The sequence below is a fragment of the Thunnus maccoyii genome, chromosome 16 (genome assembly GCF_910596095.1).
Source record: "Thunnus maccoyii chromosome 16, fThuMac1.1, whole genome shotgun sequence".
NCBI lineage: Eukaryota > Metazoa > Chordata > Actinopteri > Scombriformes > Scombridae > Thunnus > Thunnus maccoyii.
The window spans coordinates 28402843-28427093 of NC_056548.1; the positions used below are offsets into that span (position 1 = coordinate 28402843).

The 24251-nt window shown below is 40.5% G+C and overlaps 1 protein-coding gene across 4 annotated transcripts in view; it reads right to left on the minus strand.

Moving 5' to 3' along the window:
• Positions 1 to 706: 706 nt before the first annotated feature.
• The window catches only part of gabrr2a (gamma-aminobutyric acid type A receptor subunit rho2a), a 66384-nt gene continuing 42839 nt past the window's right edge, over positions 707 to 24251 (minus strand). Inside the window, exons 6-9 of one of the 4 annotated variants that reach the window (XM_042388596.1) lie at positions 20935 to 21075; positions 16074 to 16226; positions 10778 to 10986; positions 707 to 1331 (exon numbers count right to left, since the gene is read on the minus strand). In XM_042388596.1, the coding sequence (XP_042244530.1) occupies positions 996 to 1331; positions 10778 to 10986; positions 16074 to 16226; positions 20935 to 21075 (839 nt within the window). In that variant the 3' untranslated portion in view covers positions 707 to 995. Of the gene's footprint in view, positions 1332 to 3572; positions 3728 to 10197; positions 10663 to 10777; positions 10987 to 16073; positions 16227 to 20934; positions 21076 to 24251 lie in introns of those variants that run through there. The other 3 variants (XM_042388597.1, XM_042388598.1, XR_006091657.1) reach the window with 3 other exon arrangements.

Genomic DNA, 24251 nt, shown 5'->3' on the forward strand with positions numbered 1-24251 from the left:
AGTGTACTGTCCCCACAACTACTGAATGACCTTTGTTACAAACATTCATGTTCTCCACAGGATGAATCATAATCATTGGTGACCCTTTAACTTTTCCTCTAGTGCCATCAGGTTAGTTAGGTTACTTTGTGTTTAGCAAATATTAGCATGCTAAACTAATATGGTAAACACTATACCTGCTAAACATCAACAGCATGTTTACATGAGCATGTTAGCATGCTGGCATTAGCACAGCCTCACAGAGCTGCTAATGTGGCTGTAAACCCTTAGTCCTGTTGATAGCTCAACATTAAGTAGAAATATAATTTTTTGAGACAACAGGCTTAAAAATATGAGTTATGTTGAGAAAATAAGGATTACATCATGAAATTTATAATTCATGACTGATAGAGAATGGACCCGAAAAACATATAACCCTGGTGATTCTCAACCTGATGATCGTTACAAATGAAATATAAATACAGAAACCCATCAGCCGAGTAGCTCACAGCATGAACAAACGCAAACTGTACCTTTCCCCTCATCTATCAGTGTTATGAGTCAAATACAAAAATTGACTTTTTCTTCAGCCAAATCTAGAATCTCACAAACTCCAAGGACAGCAGTCCTGAGAACAAAGAGCTTTTCAACAGCAGTTGACAGTTGATGAAGCTGACAAAAGACTGAGAGAAGAATGAGCATCAGTAGTTTAAAAACACTATTCAAATGATTTTTTTGTGTTTGTTTTAGTTTAGACAGCATTAATGAACATTCAAATTGCTGCATGAGGAAAAAAAATCTGAAAAGGAGTGTTCCAATCAATACCAAAGCCTCAATGCTGAACTTTGCTGACAACTCATCTTTTCAGGCTGTTACTGTCCAAGGCGTTAAACCTAAAGATCTATCAGCACCAGACACACAGTACAACACCATTCTTATTATTAGTCCAGAAGTGTCCCATTTTGATGCAGCATTCATATTGTCTGTGTTAATCAGTCCCGACTCAGGAGTGTCTTTCAGCAGTAGACGGACCAATAGATAAGGTTGAAGAAGATGTACGAACCAGGGAAAATCATCCGGGAGTATTTGTCAATGGCGTGCGTGTTCTGGATGATGTTAAGGGCACGCAGGCTCTTCTTCTTCTTGGTGGTGGTGGATTCGCTGCTGACCGACAGATGGACCACCATGTGTTCAGGTTTCTCTGGAACCTCGTGCATCTCTTCCTGCTCCTCCTCTGGCACCATGGGCTCCTCAGTGTAGCCAGCCAGGCTGTTGGTATCGGCCTCACTGTAGGTGCCATCCAACATGGTCATGGTTCTCGTCTGGGAGATGCCACAGGTGCAGGGCAATGACTGGAAAGACATATACAACATAATCATTGATACATTTGGAATTTTGAAGGAATACACCAAAGTTTAGGGACATTATCAAGCATCCTGTGCTTTAAGTTTTCAAATCTAAGTCTCCAAAACCATCAAAGTGTCCTCAGTAGGCTAATCGTAGGGCCTAATTATGGCAATGGTTATTAATCTGTAGGTTGCTCCAATACATAGGTCCAGAGTGAGAATTGTCAGCAACTATAGGCAAGAATGCCATAATGTTTGATTTGAATATATATTATCCCTAGAGAGTAATCTCATTCAACGGCAGTGATCATCTTTCATTTAGAACCATGAAAAGTACCTCAAAAACTGATCCCAGTGTTATTGTTCACTCCCTAACCTGTTCTATAGAAAACAGGGGCCTAATGATGGCAATGATTATTGATCTATTGGTTGCACTAACCCTTAGGACCAGAGTGAGAATTCTCAACAACTACAGGCAAGTATGCCATGAAATTTTATTAATTTCCTATGATTTCCTATGATGTCCCTAGAGAATAATCCATTTTACAGTAACTGTGGTGACCACCTGGCCTAGCATTTAGCATCACTGTTAGGTCAACATTTCCTCTTGACCAATGCTTCAAAATGAATGGAAGGAATCAGTAAGCAGTGTACACAGGGTGCAAGAGTGGAAAAATCCCCTACACTTCGTTTATTTTATCCAACACCATAATAGTTAATAATGAATATTATTGCTCCCTTGAAGGAGCTGCTGGAATTGGTTTTCAGTACTGTTTAAAGACTTGTTTAAAGGCTGTTAATATTCTATACTTTACTTATTGTCAACAAATCCATTGAACTGATTAACATAAACAATGCGGTAGTTAGTCTCCCAATACTTTTCTTTCCCTACCTTGTCTGTGCCCACAAAGTGTCAGCCCACTGATTCCAACTGAAGGCATAAATCTTAAAAAACAGCTCACAAATAGTTTTTTTCTTTAAGTCTCAATAATTTCCTAAAACAGCTGGTCACTGTAGTTTTTAGCAAAGGTTACTCAAACAGGAAGAAATAGTGCATTTGCATGGCACAGAGGAAGAAGCTATACAGTACAAGACTTTGATACACACAAAACTTGTTGGTAAGATCAATTCATTGTTGTTGTGGGTCTGCACATAGGATTTTTAATCATTTAATAGCTTCTTCCCATGATTTTTTTGGAGTTATTTGATCAAGTAAAATGAATAATAAACACAGACAAACCAGTTCATGAGTGTTTAGAGTGCAGTAAATATATTACATCTTTTCATTCCCTTAATGTACAGACATCAAACAGTGGATCAGTGAGTGTGGAAACAGCAGTGGTCTGATAGTGTCAGACCTTCCATCATGTTTAATAGTCAACAGTTCAAACACCTATACTGAAATCCCCCAACAATTCACATCAGTTCAGTGTTATTTTTGAAGAAATCAAGCAGAATATTAAAAACATAAGGCAAAGCTGTTCAAACAGACGTGACTGTAAAGCTCTTTACTTCACTAAATTCATTGTGGCAACAACTGTGTTCAAAACAGAGTGAAGCTCTGCCTTCATAACACTGGATGCAAGTGCTTGGCAGTGCAGCATATAGCGCATCGCCACGACATTCGGGTTGACAGCCTTTATCCTTGCAATAACTCCACTCTTGTGGCCCATCCTCACCGTCACAGACACACATTTTTCCCAGCTCAGTCTGGCTTCGGTCTTGAATACATTCAGCAGTTTGAATAATTCCTCTCCTGATGTTCTTCCGGGCATAACCTCACACAATTCGACCGCAGCTGGAAGTATGTGGAAGTGGAGTTCTTCTCCAATTGTGTGCATATTCTTGCTTTTTACAATCCGCTGAGCCACCAAATAAGCCTTCTGTGCTTTTTCTGAAATGGTTACAAGGTTAACCGTTCACTTTTTCCTGGCGAGTGTATCCCTCACCCTTCTGTTGGAAAAAGTCTTTGGATTTAGAATCAGAATCAGAATCAGAATCATCTTTATTGGCCAAGTACAGTATGTCTACACATACAAGGAATTTGACTCCAGTTTAGTGGCTCTCAGTGTACTTACACAAGTACAAAATAACATCACAACAATCCTCAGAAATATACACAAGGAATGACTATATACAGGTGAAACCGTTTTTGTGAACTGTAAACAGGATACAAATAGTGCAAAGAAGTGAAGACTGCAAGGAGAGATGAGATAAACATTAAATGGTAAAAAAAAATGACGTTACTGTCAGGGCTCAGGAGATGCAGGAGTGGACCCAAACGCAGAGGCCGGAATGCAGATATGATGAAAAACTCTTTTAATAGTGGATGGTCACGGACAGGTACACAGGGCTGAACAGAACTAGCAGAAGGCACAACACAAAACGATCCAACAAAGACTGAACAGAAAACCAGAACTTAAAGAAACTGAACTAACAAGGAGATGAGGTGCAGGTGGGGAGATGGGTGGAGAACTCGAGAGGGGAATGAACATACAGGGAGCTGATTGGCTGAGTACACACATGGAGCGGGGAAGGGCTGACGAGGCTAACACAGGGCAGGTGTGGGGAAGACAGCAGGGCAGGGCTAACGAGTCCAAATGCAGGGCAGGTGTGGAGGAGTACATGAACACACAAGGGAAACAGAACAAAAACCCAGAAAACAAACTTAATGCCATCTACACTAACCCATCCAAAACCAACCACAAACACAAACCCAAGCACACAACCCAACAAACCAATGATGCAGTGATGAACCGAGGGACTAAACAAACGTGCAAAACCAGGAGACCCCACAGAACACAACATAAGACCAAAAAAACCACCTTAAGTCCGGGCAAGATGTGACAGTTACTTTATATACATATAGTAGGTGGATATGTACAGTATATATGGTCTGTTACGAGTGAGTGAAATGTATTCCACATTTTGTATTTTAGACTAAAATAAATATATAGCATTTGTAGGTACCGTGGGTACTGTGTTCCAGGGTTATCGCAGAGTGCCACAGTCAAGATAACTGTTCATAAATGTGACTGTGAGGGGGAAGAAACTGTTCCTGTTTCTGGTGGTTTTGGTGAACAGTGTTCTGTAGCACCTACCAGAGTGGAGAAGTTGGAACAGATTATGTCCAGGGTGTGAGGGGTCTGCAGTGATTTCCCCTGCCCGTTTCCTGACTCTGGAGGTGTACAGGTCCTGGATAGTGGACAGGTCGGCACCGATAATCTTTTCTGCACACCTGACTGTCCATTGTAGTCTGTTCCTGTCCTGTTTGGTGGCCAATCCCAACCAGACAGTGATGGATGTGCAGAGAACAGAATGACCACAGTATAAAACTAGATCAGCTCCTCAGCTACTGAGGCAGGTTGTACTTCCTGAGCTGGAGCAGGAAGTACATCCTCTGCTGGGCCTTTTTGATGACTGTGTTGATGTTGGACTCCCATTTCAGGTCCTGGGAGATTGTAGATCCCAGAAACCTGGAGGATTCCACAGCTGACACAGTGCTGTTGAGTATGGTGAGGGGGAGCAGTGATGGTAAATGGTAAATGGACCGCACTTATATAGCACCTTTCTAGTCTTCTAACCACTCAAAGTGCTTTTACACTACAAACCACATTCACCCATTCACACATACATTCATACGCTGATGGCAGAGGCTGCCATGCAAGGTGCCAACATGCGCATCAGTAGGAACTAATCATTCACACACACATTCACACACTGATGGCATAGCCATCAGGAGCAATTTGGGGTTCAGTATCTTGCCCAAGGACACTTCAACATGTGGACTGGAGGGGCCAGGAATTGAACCACTGATCTTCCGATTAGTGGACTACCTGCTCTACCTCCTAAACCACAGCCGCCCCATCATGATGGGGGCTCCTCCTCTTCCTCCACTGTCATCTCCACAGTTTTGAGCGTGTTCAGCTCCAGGTTGTTGTGACTGCACCACAGGTGATTGACCTCCGGTCTGTTTGTAGACTCATCTCGGGGTCTCCTGAGGTGTAGTCATTAGTGTAGAGTGAGAACAGCAGTCGTGAGAGCACACATCCCTAAGGGATGCCAGCGCCGACTCTCCCCCAGCCTCACCTGCTGCTTCCTGTCTGTCAGGAAGTTTGTGATCCACTGACAGGTGGAGGTGGGCACAGTGAGCTGGGTGAGTTTGGTGAGGAGGACTTCTGAGATCATGGAGTTGAATGCTGAGCTGAAATCCCTGAACGGGATCCTTGCGTATGTCCCTGGGGAGTCGAGGTGTTGCAGGATGTAGTGCAATCCCATGTTGACTGCCTCATCCACTGACCTGTTTGCCCTGTAGACAATCTGCAGAGGGTCCAGTAGGGGGGCTGTGATGTCCTTCGGGTGGGTCAACACCAGTCTCTCAAAGGACTTCATGACCACAGACATCTGGGCAATGGGCCTGAAGTTATTTAGTCCAGTGAGGGAGGGTTTCTTGGGGACCGGGATGATAGTGGAGCGTTTGAAGCAGGAGGGGACTTCACACAGTTCCAGTGATCTGTTGAAGATCCATGTGAAGGGGGCCTAGCTGATCAGCAAAGACTTTCAGACAGGAGGGTGACATGCCGCCTGGGCCTGTTGCCTTCCTGATATTCTGTCTCTGAAAGAGTTGACACACATCCTCTTCACAGTCTGTCAGTGCCGGTGGGGAGTCAGGAGGGAGGTGATAGAATGGGGTGTAGTTGGTTGTGTGTGGGTGTGTTTACTGGCATGCTGGCTCCGGGTGTTGCATTGTCAGATGGCACTTTAGCTTGACTGGCTTCATGGCTTTGTTTGCTGGCAACCGAAGACAGATCACACATTGTGGTTTTCCGTCACTGCTCTCAATAAAGCCAAACTCAATATAGCTATCATCATATTTTCTCATATTTTCTTTACAACAGCAGTCATAGCAATACTGATGTTATGTGTCACAACATATCAGAATTTCCATTTGCTCAAAGCTAGCTAGGGGGAGTAAGTACAACAATGTTTGTTTTGTTGCGCAGTATGGTGCAAGGGGTGTTTACGTGTATAAATTCCAGTTTTATGAGACAGTACAGATTTATCAATTATTAATAGATTTATTAATAGATAGATCCCCAGAGGGTCCGGGGACCCCGATTTGAGAACCACTGGCCTAAACCACCTTATGTTTGTGATTCTTCTGAGATGTGATGTGAAGAGGCAAAATATTGAATGTACTGCAGAGTTTGGAGAGACTTCCATTCCCAGCTCTGTCTAATGTCACCATGGAACTATTTAATACACAGTCTCTCACTGATAAATCCGTCCTCATACATGACCACATCTTGGACAAGGGGCTTGATTTCATGTGCCTAACTGAAACCTGGCATAAACCAGGGTCCCCTGGTTGTACTATGTGCTTAATGAGGCCTGCCCTCCTGCTATAGTTACATAGAAAAGCCTGCAGCTCTGGCCGTGGTGGTGGCTCTCCATACTCCATGACAGTGCTTCTTGTCTACTGCCCCCCCAAACCAAACTCATCTTTCTTCCCTGAGATGTACAACCTCATCACCTCACTCTGCTCCATGTAAACCAACATTGACATTGTTGGTGATATGAATATACATGTCAACAACCCCTCCTGTTATTTTGCAGTTTAGTTCCTGAGTCTGATTGACTGTCTTGGCATGAAGTAGCATGTTGATGTCCCTATTGACACCAGGAGGCACACACTTGACCTGGTCATTGCTGACTTCCCCATCAATAATAGGTCTATGATCTAGGTGTGTCTGACCACAAGGTGGTCTCCAATGATTTGACATTCCTGTCACCCCCCTACTGAAGCTAAGTGTCAGATGCTTTTCTGGAACTGGAAAAGCATTGACCCAACCATCATGACTATGGACCTCTAGCACATTACCTGCCCAGCTACAATACATCTCTGAGCAGTGTCTTTGATCTTCATGCCCCTCTCAAGACCCATGAAGTCAATTTTTCATGCTCTGCTCCCTGGTTCACTCACAAACTGTGGAAAATAAAAACAGCTGGACGTGTCCTGGAACGACGCTTCAGACGCTCTGGGCTCACTGTCCATAAACTGGCGTTCCATGAACATCAAAGGACTTACTCAAGGTCCTTTAAAGATGCTTGGTCACAGTTCTACTCCAATCTAATTAATAACAATCCTGGCAACCCTAAGCATCTTTTTTCCACCATGAATCATCTCCTGAAGCCACAATCAGGTTGCCCAATTGGGGCTACAGAAGAGTGATGTAACAGCTCAGAGCCAAGTCAACAACATTCACTCTCTGATGTCCAGCTCTTCCTCTCTGCCTCCTCCTGTCATCAGCCCTCTGTCTGGGGGCTCACTGTCTACTCCATTTTACTGGCGTTAGGCAGAGCCACATTGACCATATCCTCAGGAAGATGAAACCCTGTACTTGTGCCCTGGACCCCATTCCCACAGCTTTTCTCAAATCATACATCCCCATTCTCAGCCTCCTGATCACCCAAACTGTCAATCTCTCCCAGAAGCATCCAGAAGCTCCAGTACATTCAGAACAGCACTGCCAGGATCCTGATGAGAATGTGAAAACACAAATATATATATTTTCATTGCACTAGCTCCCTGTCTCCCTCAGGGTCAGCTACAAAGTCCTACTACTCACATACAAATCCATTAACAGACATGCACCTCCCTTCCTACAGGAACTGATCACACCACAAACCTCCACCCACACTCTCAGATCTGCCAACAGCTTGCTCCTCTGGCCCCCCAGGACTAAGCTCTGCACCATGGGGGATTGAGCCTTCTGCTCTGCTGCACCGTGCTTGTGGAACAGCTTTCCTAACCAACTGAGGGCAGCACAGACCCTAGACTCTTTAAAAAATGGCTTAAAACTTTCTATTCAGAAAGGCTTTTTCATCTTTACTCTTATTATTTTCTTTATGTTGTGTGTTCTATGTTTTCAATGCTGTAACACTTTGAGATTCACTACGAATGACAAGTGCGGTACAAATTAAATGGATTATTATTAATACAATTGTTACAAAGCAAATTGATTTAGGACAAAAGGATGTAAAATTCTGGATTCTTGACCTGCAATCTGAGAAGCACAAGCTCTAAAAAGTAGTCATTATGTTGTCAACTGCTAGTCTGTCTTCTTGCTATAGATGTTGGTTTGTTATATCATCAAATTTGTACAAATCAGCATAAAGTGTACTGCAAAATACAACTGTGGAACAATGGTGTAAACTTTATGAAGAGAGGCTATTGAACCTGTCCACTCTTTCTACATGCTGAACACTGATGCCTACCTCCCACACTGACTCCCCCTGGCTCTCACATGCTGCTGATGCCTGCTGGGTCTACTTTATTCTTCCACCATCACCACAGCCTCCTCCTGTGATCTCATTAATCACCTTAGACAGCATCAGTGGTTTGACAGCACTCCAGAGAGGGCCCTGTCCTGCCAAACATCACTACAGTACAACAGTAACCATTTGTACAGTTTGTTTTCTTTCCAAAGCTGGACAGCTAAACAATGAGCTGAAACTTGCTATAAAGCTGTGTGAGGCTGAGCGGAGCTGCAGAGTCACTGATAATTATCTCTAGGTTCATCACTACAAGTGACACCTCTGACATTACATACTGTCATTTGATACATTGTTATTATAAAAAATATTGATTATAGCCACTTTAAATTTACACTATAAGGAGACTGAATACATTGTCTCCAGATTTCCAAAAACCTTGGTTTTCCCTTTGAGGAACATCTTTGCTTTGCAAAACAGCTGGAAAGTACTTTGAGTTGAAGAGTAGGTGTTTGTGTTTAACATAGGAATTTTATTTGGTTTTTTTGTTAACAATTTGGATTCCACAAGAAATGTTATGACACAAGTGAGGCTAAAGACATAATTTAGCAGATAATATTACTGAACTAGTTATGCCTACTTTTTCAATTGACATTCAAAGCAACTAACTACAGACTTTGCTTTGATATGACCCTATGCAGCAGTCAATTGTGTACTACAACAAAAACACTGCATGTGCTACTGTATGTCTTGGTGTTTGTGGTGTTTGCAGAGTCAGTTCTGTGTGACAGTTCCCATATCCTTGATCCAGAGTTTCAAATGCTGCCTTCTGATGCCCTTTTTAGGGTCCCATGAGCCAAAATGAACAGATACGTCTAGAAACTCTTTGATACCCACTGTCATTTCTCGACTTAACTCTGTGAGGAATATGTAATGAACACATACATACACTATACCTATTCAATGAATATTAAATGATCTATTATTTGACATTTTTAATTTTAATTTGACTTATTTTTTAATTGTTTAAACAAATGATTCACTCATTCCTACTTTATATTTATATGATGTGTTAATGTGCTTTGCATTTTATTCTACGTTTCTGTTCCACTGATGTGCAACCAATTGCCCATTGCAGACAAATAAAATGAATGATTGATTAAAACTGAAACTATTTCATAGGTCAGTGCTCTGCATTAGATCATTAAACTTGTTTCAAGGTAACTTGGCAACTTGAGGGCAACAAAACCAGCTACACATAACATTAACATAACTATAATTTTACAAAATTGATACGGCAAACGTGTTAGAAAACACTTGCCCACTTACACATCAAGCAGACACAGAGCAACATAACCATTCATTTGGAGTTGTATTTGTGTCCATCTGATGAATGTAAGTCCAATAGTCACTCTCTTTTAGCTCTGTTTTGGTCTCCACAAGCTCTTTAGTTGGTGATAATTCTCTATTGGTTCATCACTCCAAGTGACACCTTTCACATTACACAAAAATTTGATCCATTATTAATGTAAAAATATTGATTTGTGCAACTTTGAAGTTAGATTCAATGTATTTTTCAGTTAGAGTGGATAATAACAAATTTGAAAAATGGATTGCATGGATGTCACACCAATATTCCAGACATCTGTTATGAGAAAACTAGATGGCTTTGTCTTCACAACAAAAAAACAAATAGCTAGATCCTGACAGGAAGCTGGCAAGATCACATCACTGCCATGTTCTTAAGAGACTAAATACCGGTATGTTAAGTTTGGATCATTGTCTTAAATTTGCTTAAATTTTAAATTCATCAATAAAAGGCAATTATACGTCATTTACAAACAGATAACTGTTTCAAACAAAACTATTGAACTTCACCAACTTTCTCAAACCATGTAGGTAACAGTTGGTTACAAACATTCACTACTCTTCCTCCAACAAGCTCTTTGTTTCGATGCTGCTGTTGTTTTCTTGCCTTTATCCTGGCAGCCTGTTGCTGTAGATGCTCTTGTACAAAAGTGAAATTGCAGTGAGAGTGGACCTTCTCGATCGACTTTTCTGGCTCATGAGTAGAGAGAGAGAGAGACGCCTCTTTTTAATAATATTGCATGGTAGTTTAGAGTTTCTCTCACAGCACCAAACAACATGCTTTAGAAACAAAGCTGCACAGTGATTACCTGGGATCTTGCCCGCTCTCTCATCTTGCGCTCCCGACGGTCCTGGACGGTGGACAGGTAGTTGACAGCAGCGTACTCCAACACAGACAAGAAGACAAAGACGAAGCTGACCCAGAGGTAAATGTCCACTGCCTTGATGTAGGACACCCGGGGCATGGATGCGTTCACACCAGTGATGATGGTGGACATGGTCAGCACTGTGGTGATGCCTAGACACAAGATGCAGAACATTCTAGTTAACTCACATTTGAAAACCACAGGCTGTTGTACCAGCTGGTATTGTGCTTGTTATTTTTACTTTCAGCTGTATGACGGAGTCACTTACTACCCTGAGTCAGGCAGCTGACCAGTGTTGGACAGCTACAGCTAAAGGGGTGAACTCAATAACACTGATGCAATATGATCCAACAGCCCTGTAATAAATACAAACCCTGTGAAGCTCCCAGTCAGGATGGATTTGAAGTTTTAAAAGGAGGGATCCAGGTTTAACCTGAGTGGAATTTGCTTGCATTTCAATGATGCGCAACTGGTCATTTATTACATTTTCTGCATCTTGAAATGTGATGATTGAAATGCTGGTCAAACAACAGTTATATGCCAGTCATATTAAAACTTTCATTTTGCCACCAAATCTAGCCCAGGTGACAGAAAACTCTCACAACATTCATATCACATGATCTTTATCAGCAGATGAAGTTGGTGAGTTGTGATGGAATTGTAGATGTATAAACTTTCCTTTAAGGACTTCTTCCTCCTTCCAAGATTTCTTATCCACAATTCCATGACAACTTGGCAACTCCATCTGCTGAAGAAGATTGTGTGATATGACTGAAGGCTCCGGAATGTAATGGACCTTGTGGTGAAATTGTGTCTGAAATACTGTTTCCAGGGTAAGGACTCAACTTTCATCATCAAATTTAGTCCAGGTTTTGAGAGAATAAACATTCATATTCCCAAGTTTTACTGACCTTTCATACACCAGAAACTGCTAGAGGTAGTAGTTAAAGTACGGTAGCTGGGAGGTGCCAACCTGAGGAGTGGATATTGATCCAATGGCTGCTTTTCTGCAGAGTTGACACGTGTTGACACTGGTAAATAAGAAACGGTGTATCTTGACACATAAACATGCGTCAAGTCCCACCATGTCGAGGTGCTGCCAGTGTGTCAGCTTACACTACTAACAATAGGTGTTTTGACATGTGTCATATGCCACCAGTGTGTGTTGCCCTTAAGTGTTTCTATAAACTGATATTACATGAGGATGGAGTGTTGGGTGTGGTTGCATCTCTGAACGCAGTGATTACAAGTGAATATTGTGTATTAACTACAAAACTGTACACAAAACTGGATGTTATTTTACATTTTATAAATATGGATTTAATATTTAAGATTGGTATAACATTCACAGTAAACCGTGAAGAGTTTTGTTAAAGGAAAAAGCTGACAATTTTCTATCTTATAGTCAACACTGACAATATATTAGTCCATCTCTCAATACTCTCTGACTACTCTAACATGTATATGACACATAGATCTTTATTAACAGTAAATGTTTCGTATCATTTTTTTCTGTTCGTTTTTTTTTTTTTTTTTTTTTTTTACAAAAGGTTCAGTAATTTATTAATCTACAGTAGTTTAATGATTTTAGTCATTTGCAGTTCAGCTGAAATTGACTGAGCTGCCAGACTTTTAACCAGAGTAAACAGGTTTGAACAGTATTAGCCTCTTTACACTGATTTCCAAGGTTCTTTTAATTACTTACAAGGCACTAAATGGTCTGACTCCTCAACAGATCTCAGATCTGTCATCCCTGTACGACCCCGCTTGCACTTCAATCTGTTCCAGATTCTCGGCTGAAGACAAGGGGGACAGAGCGCTGAGGCTCTAGAACACCCTGTCTGAGGAAATAAGGCGGGCTGAGTCAGTAGCTTCTTTAAATCTAAGCACAAAACTTTTTTATGGGTTTTACTATTTTAATTTTTATGTTGCTCTTTTAGTACTTTTATTCTGTTAGTGTTGTGTTTTTATGTGGAGAACTTTGTAACTCTGTTTTGAAAAGTGCTATATAAATAAAGATATATTAATTTCACTAATTTAAAAACAGCTGGTTACTGTACTTTTTTAGTTATTTGGATAAACCAGTGCAACTGTGTGGCTCCATGTGTTTTTTGGACAACAACAGAAACAACAACACAGATAATAAGATATATCAGGCATTGATACACACACACACACACACACACAATACTTGTTAGATCAGTTCATTGTTGGTTTGGCTCCAAACATGAGATTTGTTGACAAGATGAAAAATATAGAATATCAGCAGACTTTAAAGGCTGCAGATCAGTGTGCTCCAGTCCTTTTTTCTACTGAGGTTGTAACTTCACAGACAGAAATTCTTGGCAACAGAACTCCATACACATTTTTATCTTATTCTATTGCCCACACCAGTCAGTGACAGTGTGTGTGTGCACTGGAGACATGAACATGAAAGAGGAACAAGAGAGCAACTGATTTTCCGCTGCTGAAGTGTTTCTATAAACTAACACTATATTGGAATTTGAAGCTGTTCATTATAAATTATTGACTGGGCTGCTTCTCTAAATACAGTGATTTCAAAGAATAATATGTATTTTAGAAAGGGCTGAAATAAATGGCAGCTTGACCGTAAGAAGAAAAAATATTTTTCTCTGCCAAAACTGGGTGTTTTTATTTTAACATAGGCAATTCTATGTTTTTTAATTCGCCTGATTAGAGATTACTTAGTGATAGTTTCACTTTAAATGAAATTACTTTGAATACAACAATGCATCCTTATGTGTAATGATCTCCTCTCTTATCCCGCTGCTCTGCTTTAACAGTGACGCTGTCAATCCCTGTCTGAATCATATATTGTGTACATGCAAAAAGGATTAGAAACACATCTACACGGCCAAGAAATCTGCTTTCTCCAAGAGAAATCTAGCAGGAGAAATCAGGTTTCTATACTGTTTTTGGTTTTGTTTATATGATATGTAAGAAATGAGGTCACTGCAGGGAGCTAAAAGCATGTTAACACACACAATAAAAGCTGTGGAGCTTTCCTTAAAGGACAGGTTCACAGTCTGTCTTAAAACAACAGTCAGGAGCCCAAATGAACATGTTTTTCTTGCTGTAATCATTCCTCCTGTTCATACTGACCATTAGAAGATCCCTTCATAATGACCTTACAATGGAAGAGATGGAGGACAAAATCCACAGTCCTCCTTCTGTGCAAAAATGGATTTAAAAGTTTATCTGAAGCTAATATGAAGCTTCAGCGTCCAAATGAGTCACATCAATTGTCAACATTACAGTCTTTTTAGTGCCAAAGTCCCTCTTTTTGGCTGGACTGCAACAGCAGGGTCAGCCCTATAACCACAGTTGTCCATGAGTAAGTGACTGAGTGAGTGATGAAATTACACCATTGGTCAGCCAGCCATGTTGGAGTTTCCCCATCAGCGCTTTCAAAATGAATTGGTGTGAGATGATGGAAGTGGAGGGCAGCAGTGATTCAGAGTGACTAAGCCTCTGCTCCGAGTTCTGACACTCAGCTGCAGTGTTAAATGTAGTGAAGTCAGTTAAACTCCTGTTTAAACAGACGTGTACCAGCGTCTCTGCGTCCCTTCCTCTACCGTCCAGTGTGATCCACTCTCCGGCTGACAGCGCTGTCAGCAGCCAGCAGGAGAGACGCTCTGCAGTGTGTTTGGATTTTATAACTGAACTAATACCAGGACGCAAACTTTTTATTCCTCTGACGTCTTCACATCACAAACGATGAACAACAGCATCATTGTGAGTAAAACCTGTGACTCATGTAGCTGTTATATCAGGTTAGTGTGGGGTTGCTGCTTTGCAGGTGTGCTTGATTTGATTGTAACTGTGGTAACAGGGGGGGGGTAAGCCTCCTGAATTTGCACCCAAAATGCTGTCAGAACTTTCATTTATAATTTCCACTGCAGCCTCCATGATTATCGACCGGGAAAGAGGCAGAAAAAGGTGCATAGAGGCATGACTGAGAGCACACAGTTGAAGCACCCCAGATAACCATCACCCTGACAAAACACTCAATGCAGAGTGAAAAAATGAGAGACACCCACAGAGTCAAACAGATGAAAGAGCAGGGGGAGTTAACAGATAATTACAATAGTTATAATTGCAATTAAAATCAGTTCTCTTTCAAATCAAATATCTCAAGGTATAAGTGGAAAGTATTGCTCTTGCAGCTGCATTTATAACTTTTATTTTACTCAAACGTAGCTTAACCATGTCATGTGCTATACTACTTCAGTACACATTTACAACAAATATTGAAACCACTACAGACAATTATAGACACTACCACTGACTATCCCTGTAACAAACTGGCCACAGTTTCACACATTGAGCATACATGGCTCAGCTATATACTAGGTTTCGACCTAGTCTTGTTGTTACCATACTTCCACTGCAGTTCAACAGGGAAACACTGTCTGAGGAAACACAAAGAGGGAATTTGATGCTAAAAAGACTGTAAATGTGAAGGAATATCCAGTATGAACAGGAGGAATGATTACAGCGAGGAAAACCTCTTTCACTCTTCATATGGACACCTGACTGCTGTTTTAAGACAGATTTGAAAGCTATCTTTAAGGTGAGCACAGAGAAACTTTCCCTCTCCAGTAGATAAAGGTGAAAACAAACTCTGCACATACACCATTCTGCACAGTGAAGGTCAAACATCACAGTCAACCAACAAGAAGCAAAACCCATTTTGAGTGGAGGGGGACTACAAGCTGTTACCAAGGCTTTACTTTGTGTACTGTGTAAATATACAGTACCAGTCAAACATTTGGACATAGTTTCTCATTCAAGTGAGTGGGAAGGTGTGAGCAAACCTTTGACTGGTACTGTATGATAAAATGTACAAAAGAGAAGAGAAAAACCAAACAAAAGATTGAAAAATCTCAAAGGATCTTGTAAAAACATCCCATCCTAACAGCTGAATTTAATAAGAGCAATGAAATGAGCCGTGAGCAGATCTCAGTGAGGGGGAAACAGATGCCTATATGACAAGTACAGCAACAGTCCCTATACAGAAAATAATTCAAAAGAAAAGTGAGAGTGGTGGTGCGTGGGAGGTTTGTGTGTTCACACATGCATGTGTGTGTTCCCAATTGGTGGAGCCATGTCACAGCCAGCTTTCATCATTTCACACAGACAGATTTACCTCAGGCATGCACAATTTCTTCAAAGGACATTTGACAAGATTTTTTTTTTCTTTCTTTTTTTTTTTTACCCAGGGAAACTCTGGCCGGCACAGCCCGGCGGTCGATCCAGAACGACACCCAGGAAAGCATCACCATGAGCGTGGCAGGGAAGTACGTCTGCAGCAAGAAGAAGAAGATGTGGCGTCGCAGCGTGAAGTTGATGTACAGGCGATTGTACCAGCCTGCAAACACAGAGAGAGAACAGCTCAACAATGCAGGAACGCTGTCAGGATTTGACATGAGCTTTCATTTCATACATTTAAGAGATGAGGTTATTAACAATTTCATATTTCAATGAAGAAATGATTCTAAGATTAGACATGAATGAATGAGATGAATCCATGTTTTTGTGTCTTCTGCCTACTGTCATTCATTCTACTCCTGCCTCAGCCGAGTGGTTCAACATGCTGCAGCAGGAAGTGCATGTCTCCAGTGTTGTTGTAGTTTTTTACCTATCAGGCACTCCATGGTGAAGCCCCACAGTGCACTTCTGCATTGCTGTGTTCATACATGTATTTAAAGTGTCATGGAGCTCCATTCATTTGCTGTCTTTGCCCCTAAACTTTGGAAAACTAAGTTTATCTCATAATTAGATCATCTCATTCAAGTGACTCACTTAAATCCCCTGACTATTCCTGACTGATGTTCCTTCTCTTTAGCTTGATGTTTAGTTTTTATCCTTTTTTAAAAGTTGTTTTGTTGCTATCCCACCTCTATCATATTTCCTGCTAAATGCTTTTATTGAAATAAAAATACTTTGCACCATGTCATAAATTACATGTGTCATTTCTGTTTAAATCCCTGGTAATACAATTTTTATTATGTTTTATTACATAATTAGGATAGTCATAGGATAATTACAGTATTTCTGTGTAGTAACTGAACTGATAATGAAATTGCGCCAGACGCATGGTTCAAAGGGGTTGTACTTAGTCTCCTAATTAATCATGGGTATGTTTTGGGCGTAACATGCAATAAACCAATCAGAGTGTCATTTCCCATTTCCTTTAAGAGTCAGGTGCATTTGCACCTTGGTGGGTTGCTATTATAATGGTGCATTGTTCAAGTAGAAAGAAGGAGCACTTCTCTGCAGAGGAAACAATCTGCTTGTGCTCAAAATGAAAGTGCACGATCCATAACACGCACACTGCTGCTCCTGGACCCTCCTGTGGCCCCAGACCACCACTTTAAGATCCTGTTCATTCATTTGTTGCAAATTTATTTTTGTTTGTTTTTTTGAAAAGGTTTATTTTTTTTAATTAAAGCTTTGGTTTCTTTAAAATCATTTTGTTCAGTCATGGAGTAACAGGTCAAATCAGCAGGGTTTTAGTTGCTGAAAGTATGGAAACCTGATCACTGTACTCTCAAACATGTTAATGAATATTTGTTAAATATTAAGTCATTAATTTTAATCATGTAAAGAATCATCAACACAGTTATCAGGTCTTGATCAGCTCTCCAAGGTTCTGATCCTGCTGCTGGCAGCAACTAATCTGCAGCTGTGCAGATTTATTTCCTTCTTTAGTTGAATCATTGTTTTCACCTCATTTATTTCCTCATGTGTTCCTCATGTCTTCATGTATTGATGCAGCAGGAAAATTGATCTGTGTCTGATCCCTTGTTGAGATCTGTTTGCTGGGTCTTGACAGACACCATCAACCTGACGGGTCTGTTTAAATACCTACATGTATTGTCATGATTCGGTCAAATAATTAGACCATTTCATCCATCATTACTGCGATTAGTTAATTCTGATAAATATTAGGACTGACCATTATGACATGTATTTTTTAAAATATGTTAATGTACACAATAATAATCTTTCACATTGTAATCCTTTTATTTGTAATCTTTTGCATGTTTGTGCGCTGCTGTGCGTCTGTGTGTGTGTGTAACAAGCAGAGTGTACGTGTGTTGTGTGCCCGTCTATGTAGGTGCATATTATTGTCTTGATAATGTGCCCTTAAAATAAGAGTGAAACACTGCTCCACTGACTTCAGACTAGGTTTGTGTTGGTCAGTCGCTGCCTCAAGATAGCAATGCGCCAACAATGTGCCTGACCACACCTCATTTTAAGACCGAAATGCCCATGGGCGCTCAGATGGGCACAAATGCATTTACTATTTAAACAACATGGGTGCTGGATTGGAAAATGACAACAGTGTCGGTCTTAAACTAGCAAAGACACTTGTGTCGTTCTTGGCGCTGCTTTGCACCGGGTGTAAGATAGGGCCCTAAAAGTGTGAAGCCCAGCTGGTGGCCCAGGAACTGGTTTTACTGATCTCTAGCAGGATATTTAAGTGTGCAAAGTTTTGCATCACTGCAGTTTTTCAATTTGGCAGAGAATCTATCTAATAAAGGAAGGAATCTCTGTCAGTATGTCTGTATGTCCTTCACGCATCTCTTGAACTGTTCATCTGATTGACTCTACACCTGGCGGCTGTATTGCTGGGGAACAAAGGGAGTGCAGTGTTGAATTTGGTTCAATTTGGACACGCAATGTGTTTAATATTAATAAACTTTTAATAAACCAGTGCCACTCTGTTCAGTGAAGGGGCAGGGCAGAGCGTAAGGGTTGCTAACTGACTCCAGCATGTCAGAGAGAGCAGAGACGAGGTGTGACACGAGTCAGAGAAAAGTCTAGACAGAAAGCGTAGCGTTAGCAGCACGTTTAGCAGATCAGCAGCAGCGAGTGACTACACAGGAGGCGTTCAGGTACATTGTTGAGTGTAGGTGACCCGCTTTGTAGAAGCCCAATACATAATGACTGTAGTTACGCATGAAAACAGAGCAAATACTTCCACAGGCAGGTTCAGAACCAGTTTGTCTTCCGAGACTGTAGAGATTGTGAAGCGCCACTACAGACAAAGCACAAATCTTTGGGGCAAACATACCCACTCAAATCCAAACTGAAGGCACAGAAAATAGGGACGATGTAAGAGCCCAATATGATCGATTTACTATATTTTAGGATGCACATTATTTGATTTTCAAATGCAGCCCTTATTTTACTTAAAATAAGAAAATGTATTTACTATTAGAGTACATATTATTTATAACATCTGTGTATAATAGAGTGTTAGTTTCTTTCATGTTTATACTCATCAACACTTCACATCAACTGCATTGATTTTTCTATGCATTGAAGTAACGGCTGGAGGACAAGCAATCAGCCCGTTCCCAACAGGCACATTTTGAACGGGCACTGCACTAGTTTGAATAAACCCAGACACAGTTCATCTGATTTGCATAAATAACATCTGATGCTGACTCTGTAAGGCACATGAAAGAAAGTGTTTTCTACTTCAGAGCTTGGAATATTAGTTGAAGAGAAGACACTTTTGGAACAGTAAGTGTATATTCATCACACAAGAGGATGGTTATATGTGAGGGAATATTAGTGAGATATCCCAACGTTGTCAGCCGAACAAGAAGATCAGTGGTTTCATTAAAAAGGCCTCTTGGAGTTATTTGATAGTTTTAAAACTTTTAAACTCTTTTGACAAGATTATTGCTGTAAACAAACTTTAAGAAAATCTGTTTACAGGCCGACCTATTCACCGTATTTCATTGGCTGCTGCACTGGACAGGACCTGCTGTGAGCCTGAAAAGTCTGGAACACAAGCATGTTAGAAAAAGAAACAAAGTTGTGTGGAAAAAAAGCTGCTGAATTTTTGGACTGGAGCCAGTAATTTAGAAATACTGAGGTCCCCCCACACATCTCCAAAACAGCCAACAGCTATTTTTCTATGTGAGTTAACTATTCAGTTATATTTTCCGTATATTTTCAACATTAGGTGTAAATCCTGTTTCAAAGCCTGATTCTGGTGAAAAAAACAAGCGGCAACCTCTGGGTCTGTAAAATGTAGCCAATGCGGAAGTGCCAAAAACTGCAGTTCCTTGAATGACCACTTGAGGCTCCAAAAGCGAGTCAATCCCCATAGATCCCCATGTTAAAATGCCCAACTTTACAGCAGAAATAAACATGTTTACAGCCTGGTACAAAAAACGGTTTTGGTCTCTGTAGCTAATTTCCTCTTTCATGACAACTGTACGGGGGGTGAATTTTTTTATAACTCGCCCGTTTAAATTTTATTAAGTTGTAAAGTTATGCATAATGAAGGACATGGCTGCTTTGAGTGACAGGTCTGCCAGCCACTAGGTGGCTTGTTTCAGCCATTCAGCCCGCCTCTTTGCCCATTTTTGATTGGCTGGGAGTTAGGCAGCGTCATGCACTGCCAAGATGGCGACGGCCGTAGCGGCTCACTTTGACGAAGTCACGGTGACTTCGTCCATATTTTTATACAGTCTATGGAAAAAACATAGGGTCAGTTTTTATGACTGTTTTTAGGGCTTAAAGAAAGGCCACAAATCCTTTGAAAATACCTGCTTAAAACCTTGTCAGTAACTCTTGACTTTATGTATTGTTATGATCTAATTTACATGTACAACCTTTTCGATTGTTCTTTTGGGTGTCTGTAGATGGGTATAAGCTATATGTGTTTATGTTATGTGTCAGCTACCCTGTAAGTGCCTGGGGTTGGGTTAGTGAAAAAATACTAACCTTTGTAAAGCCTGTATTGCTGATGTTACTCCATGATATTCCATAAAAAAAAGCTTTAAAAGCCAGCAGTGAAGCTCAAAGCATAAAGTTTGTCTTGACAGTGACACTAGAAGAAAAGTCATTTACTAAGATAAAAAGGGTCCATGGTCTGTCTTTGTTCTGTCTTTGTGGAAGCAGACTGATTCAAACATGATTCATTTGGACAAACCAGTTGCCATTCATGTCATGGTTTTGTACACAAGAACAATATCTAACAAGCATCATGCATAACTTAATAAATGAAAACACATGTGAGCTCTCATTGCATTAGTTTGCTCCTTGTGTACCTGTGCTGCTGTAGAAGGCCAAGCGAGATGTGGTGTGGAACTTCTGGATGAGGAACTGCGATAAGGAAATGCGATCGTCAGTGCTGAGGGACTCATCGCCGCTCTTCCAGTAGAGCATTAGGTCTTCATCAGTGTAGGCATCTGCAAAACATCACACAGTCCACTTCATTCTAAGTATGGACTACAGAGGGTCTCATCATGACATCATGACAAATAAAAAATGAATGAAAATGAATGAGACTTACTTTCAATATTATTATCAATATATATTTATATAATTGATCGATATATATATTTTTTAATTTCACGCTGTTTACATGTTTTATTACAGTTGTCATTTATTTGTGTGTGAGTGTGAACACAGGCTCATGGGAGCTGACATGGGCAGTACTTTGCAGTGAGTAAAAATGAACAGCTTTTGATGAGCAACCACTGAGCAGCAGCCTGAGGCACAAGTAAACAATCTGCACCATGAAACTAGCAGTGGAAGAAAATAGCAGCATATGCTACAGTGTGAGATTTTTTTTTACAGTGATGAGTGGTATCACTGACCAATAATCGTGAAAATCTTTCAGAATGAAAACACCTTTTAATCACATCATTTATACAGTCAGACATTAAATTCTGCATTTCAAAAGATAACATATTCTATTTTTGGATTGTGCGGCTTTTGCAGCCGCTAAACCTTTGCAAATGAGACAAAAAGATAGCGGGTACCAGAACTCAGAACATTAATTACCGTCAGATCCTGACTGATCCGGTGTTATTGAAGTTACCACTGCTGTGCTGCATACAGCCTATTTCTACGTTTGGAGACGCACTTTTCGTTTTAGTTGCTGTGTGATGCTGCAGCCAGCTGTGACACACAGCCAGCTGTGGGCAACAAACAGAACATCAGTACTGATGTTTCTGCAAAATCCTGGATACATTCAGTGACACCTGAACAACATATTTGTGAGATTCAGACATTAATCTAACAAGTTTCAGACCTGCCTGAGTCACATTAATAACTGTAGTCTAATTTAATGGACATCTCAATAAATTATGTTATAGATGTAAATACTAGAGAAGTCAAAGAAGAATAATGTATGAAAGTTGGGTTGTGATTGTGGAGAGCTCTGTGTGTGTGCTCCTCTGCTAATTAAAGATGCGCAATTTGAGGCTCAAACAGATGCAAAACAAGGGCAAATTGCACCCAGCTGCAAAACTTTACGTGCGTGTTTGCGCCGGCATATCATCTTTTGTGAATAGGACCTTAAAACGGGGCAGATTGCAGGTACAAATGCTGCGCAATTCACGGTGCTATTAGCGGGCGCAATCCATTCTTTGTGGATTTGGCCCTAAGAATCTACAGCCAGCACCTGCAGCTAGCAGCTCTGTGAGGCTGTACTGAGGCGCAGCGGTGCTTTGAGCTAAATGCTAACATCAGCATGCTAACATGCTCACTATGACAATTCTAACAAGCTGATATTTGGCAGGTAACGTTTACCATGTTCATCATCTTAGTTTAAAATTTGCTAACTGGCATTAAACAGAAAGTAGAGGCTGATGGGAATGTTATTAGTTTGGCAGGGATTTGATCATAAACCAAAGTACTGGACAAAATGACATTTTGAAATGATGACGGAGCTAGATGAAAGGTCAAGGGATCACCAAAGCCATTACAATTTGTTCTGAGGGCAACGTGCATATCTGAACCAAATTTCATGGCATCCAATAGCAACATTTCACTCAGAGCCACAAATGTGAACCTCATGGTAGCACTAGAGGAAAAGTCAGAGGATCACCAGAGTCCTAATATGAATGTATTTACAACACTTCATGGAAATTCATCAAATAGTTGTTGAGATATTAGAGTTTGGACCAAAATGATGGACTGACTGACTGACTGTCATTCCTAAAGCCACGCTGCTAGCATGGCTAAAAACTATTAAAACGGGTGGCATGTTTCTTCATTACCATGAACACACACACTTTAGTTTATTTTGACTCAATCCCACACACACCATCCCTCTACCAGAAATACTCACAAGAACACAGAATATGGATTAATCTGCTGCTGAAAATAGTCTCCTGTTTGAGTAACGTTTGTTAAACAGCAACTGGCTGTTTCAGGAAATTCCTCTTCAATAAGGACAAAGAGGAAGTCATAAAGTACTGAGAGGTGGACTAACACATTGTTGGCTTTGGTCTTCATGATAATAATAAGAGCAATATAGAAAAAAGCTTTACCCTTTAATAGACACTTAACACAAACTACTGAATTTTTCACTTGTTTTGTCTTGTTTTGTTTGGATATTTAATTGATATCACCATCAGCCAGTTATCAGACAGACATAAGAATGGCTCAAGACTGAGAGTTCAGTATGATTCATTGACAAGTTAATAAACTGCTGTTGATGCAGATGTGTGTCCAGTATAAGAACAGAGGAAATCCATTATATCCATCCATTACTGTTCAGACTCTAAATGAAATGAACTGAGGCTGTAAAATAGGCCTGATGATGTAACTGTGATGTTTTGAGAGAAAATATGAACACAGCTCAGCTGTGATTAATATCACAAACAAACAGTCAGATAAACTTGTTTCTGCACTTCCTGCTTACTTTTTCTTGGAGCGGTTCTTTACCTCAGGAGCTGGAAGAAGCTTTGTGAATAGCTTTTATCTTTACAAAATCTGTAATTTTGAATAGTGCCCAGTAGCAACCCCAAATCCCCAAATGTCTTCCCAGCTGACTGTTGATGTTTTGAAGCTGCACACAGTTCACACTTGAGTTTTAAAACATCAGAAGGTGCGCCTTAATATTAAATGTATGGGGACTCTTTGAGAAATGGCCCCTGGCATGTACTGGGTCTTTCATAAGAATATCTTTCATGTCTCATAAAAAACGAACAAAACAAAACAAAACAAAACAAAAAGAAATCAGACATTAGAGTCCCTCTTGCTCAGTCTCTTTTCAGGTATGACCCACCCTCTTATCCCTGCTACGTCACCAGAAAACACTTGAGCTGGTTAGTGAGAAGAGCACTCTAGAGGCAGTGATAGGCCTTTTTCACAGGTCATACTATAGTAGGAAAAATCTACTTAAGTAGAAGTATACAAGTATTACCAGCTAAATATACTTAAAGTACTAAAGTAAAAGTATTTGTTTTGCAGAAAATGTATCCTGTGACTTTAACGGACAATTTAACAGTCAATGCATAAGCAGCATTTTATAGTCGTAGCTGCTCGGGGTGGAGCTAGTGTGAACTGCTTTATAAAGGGTCATGAGATAAGATATTGGGTAGGAAAGAAGAAAAAACATAGTTCTACTACA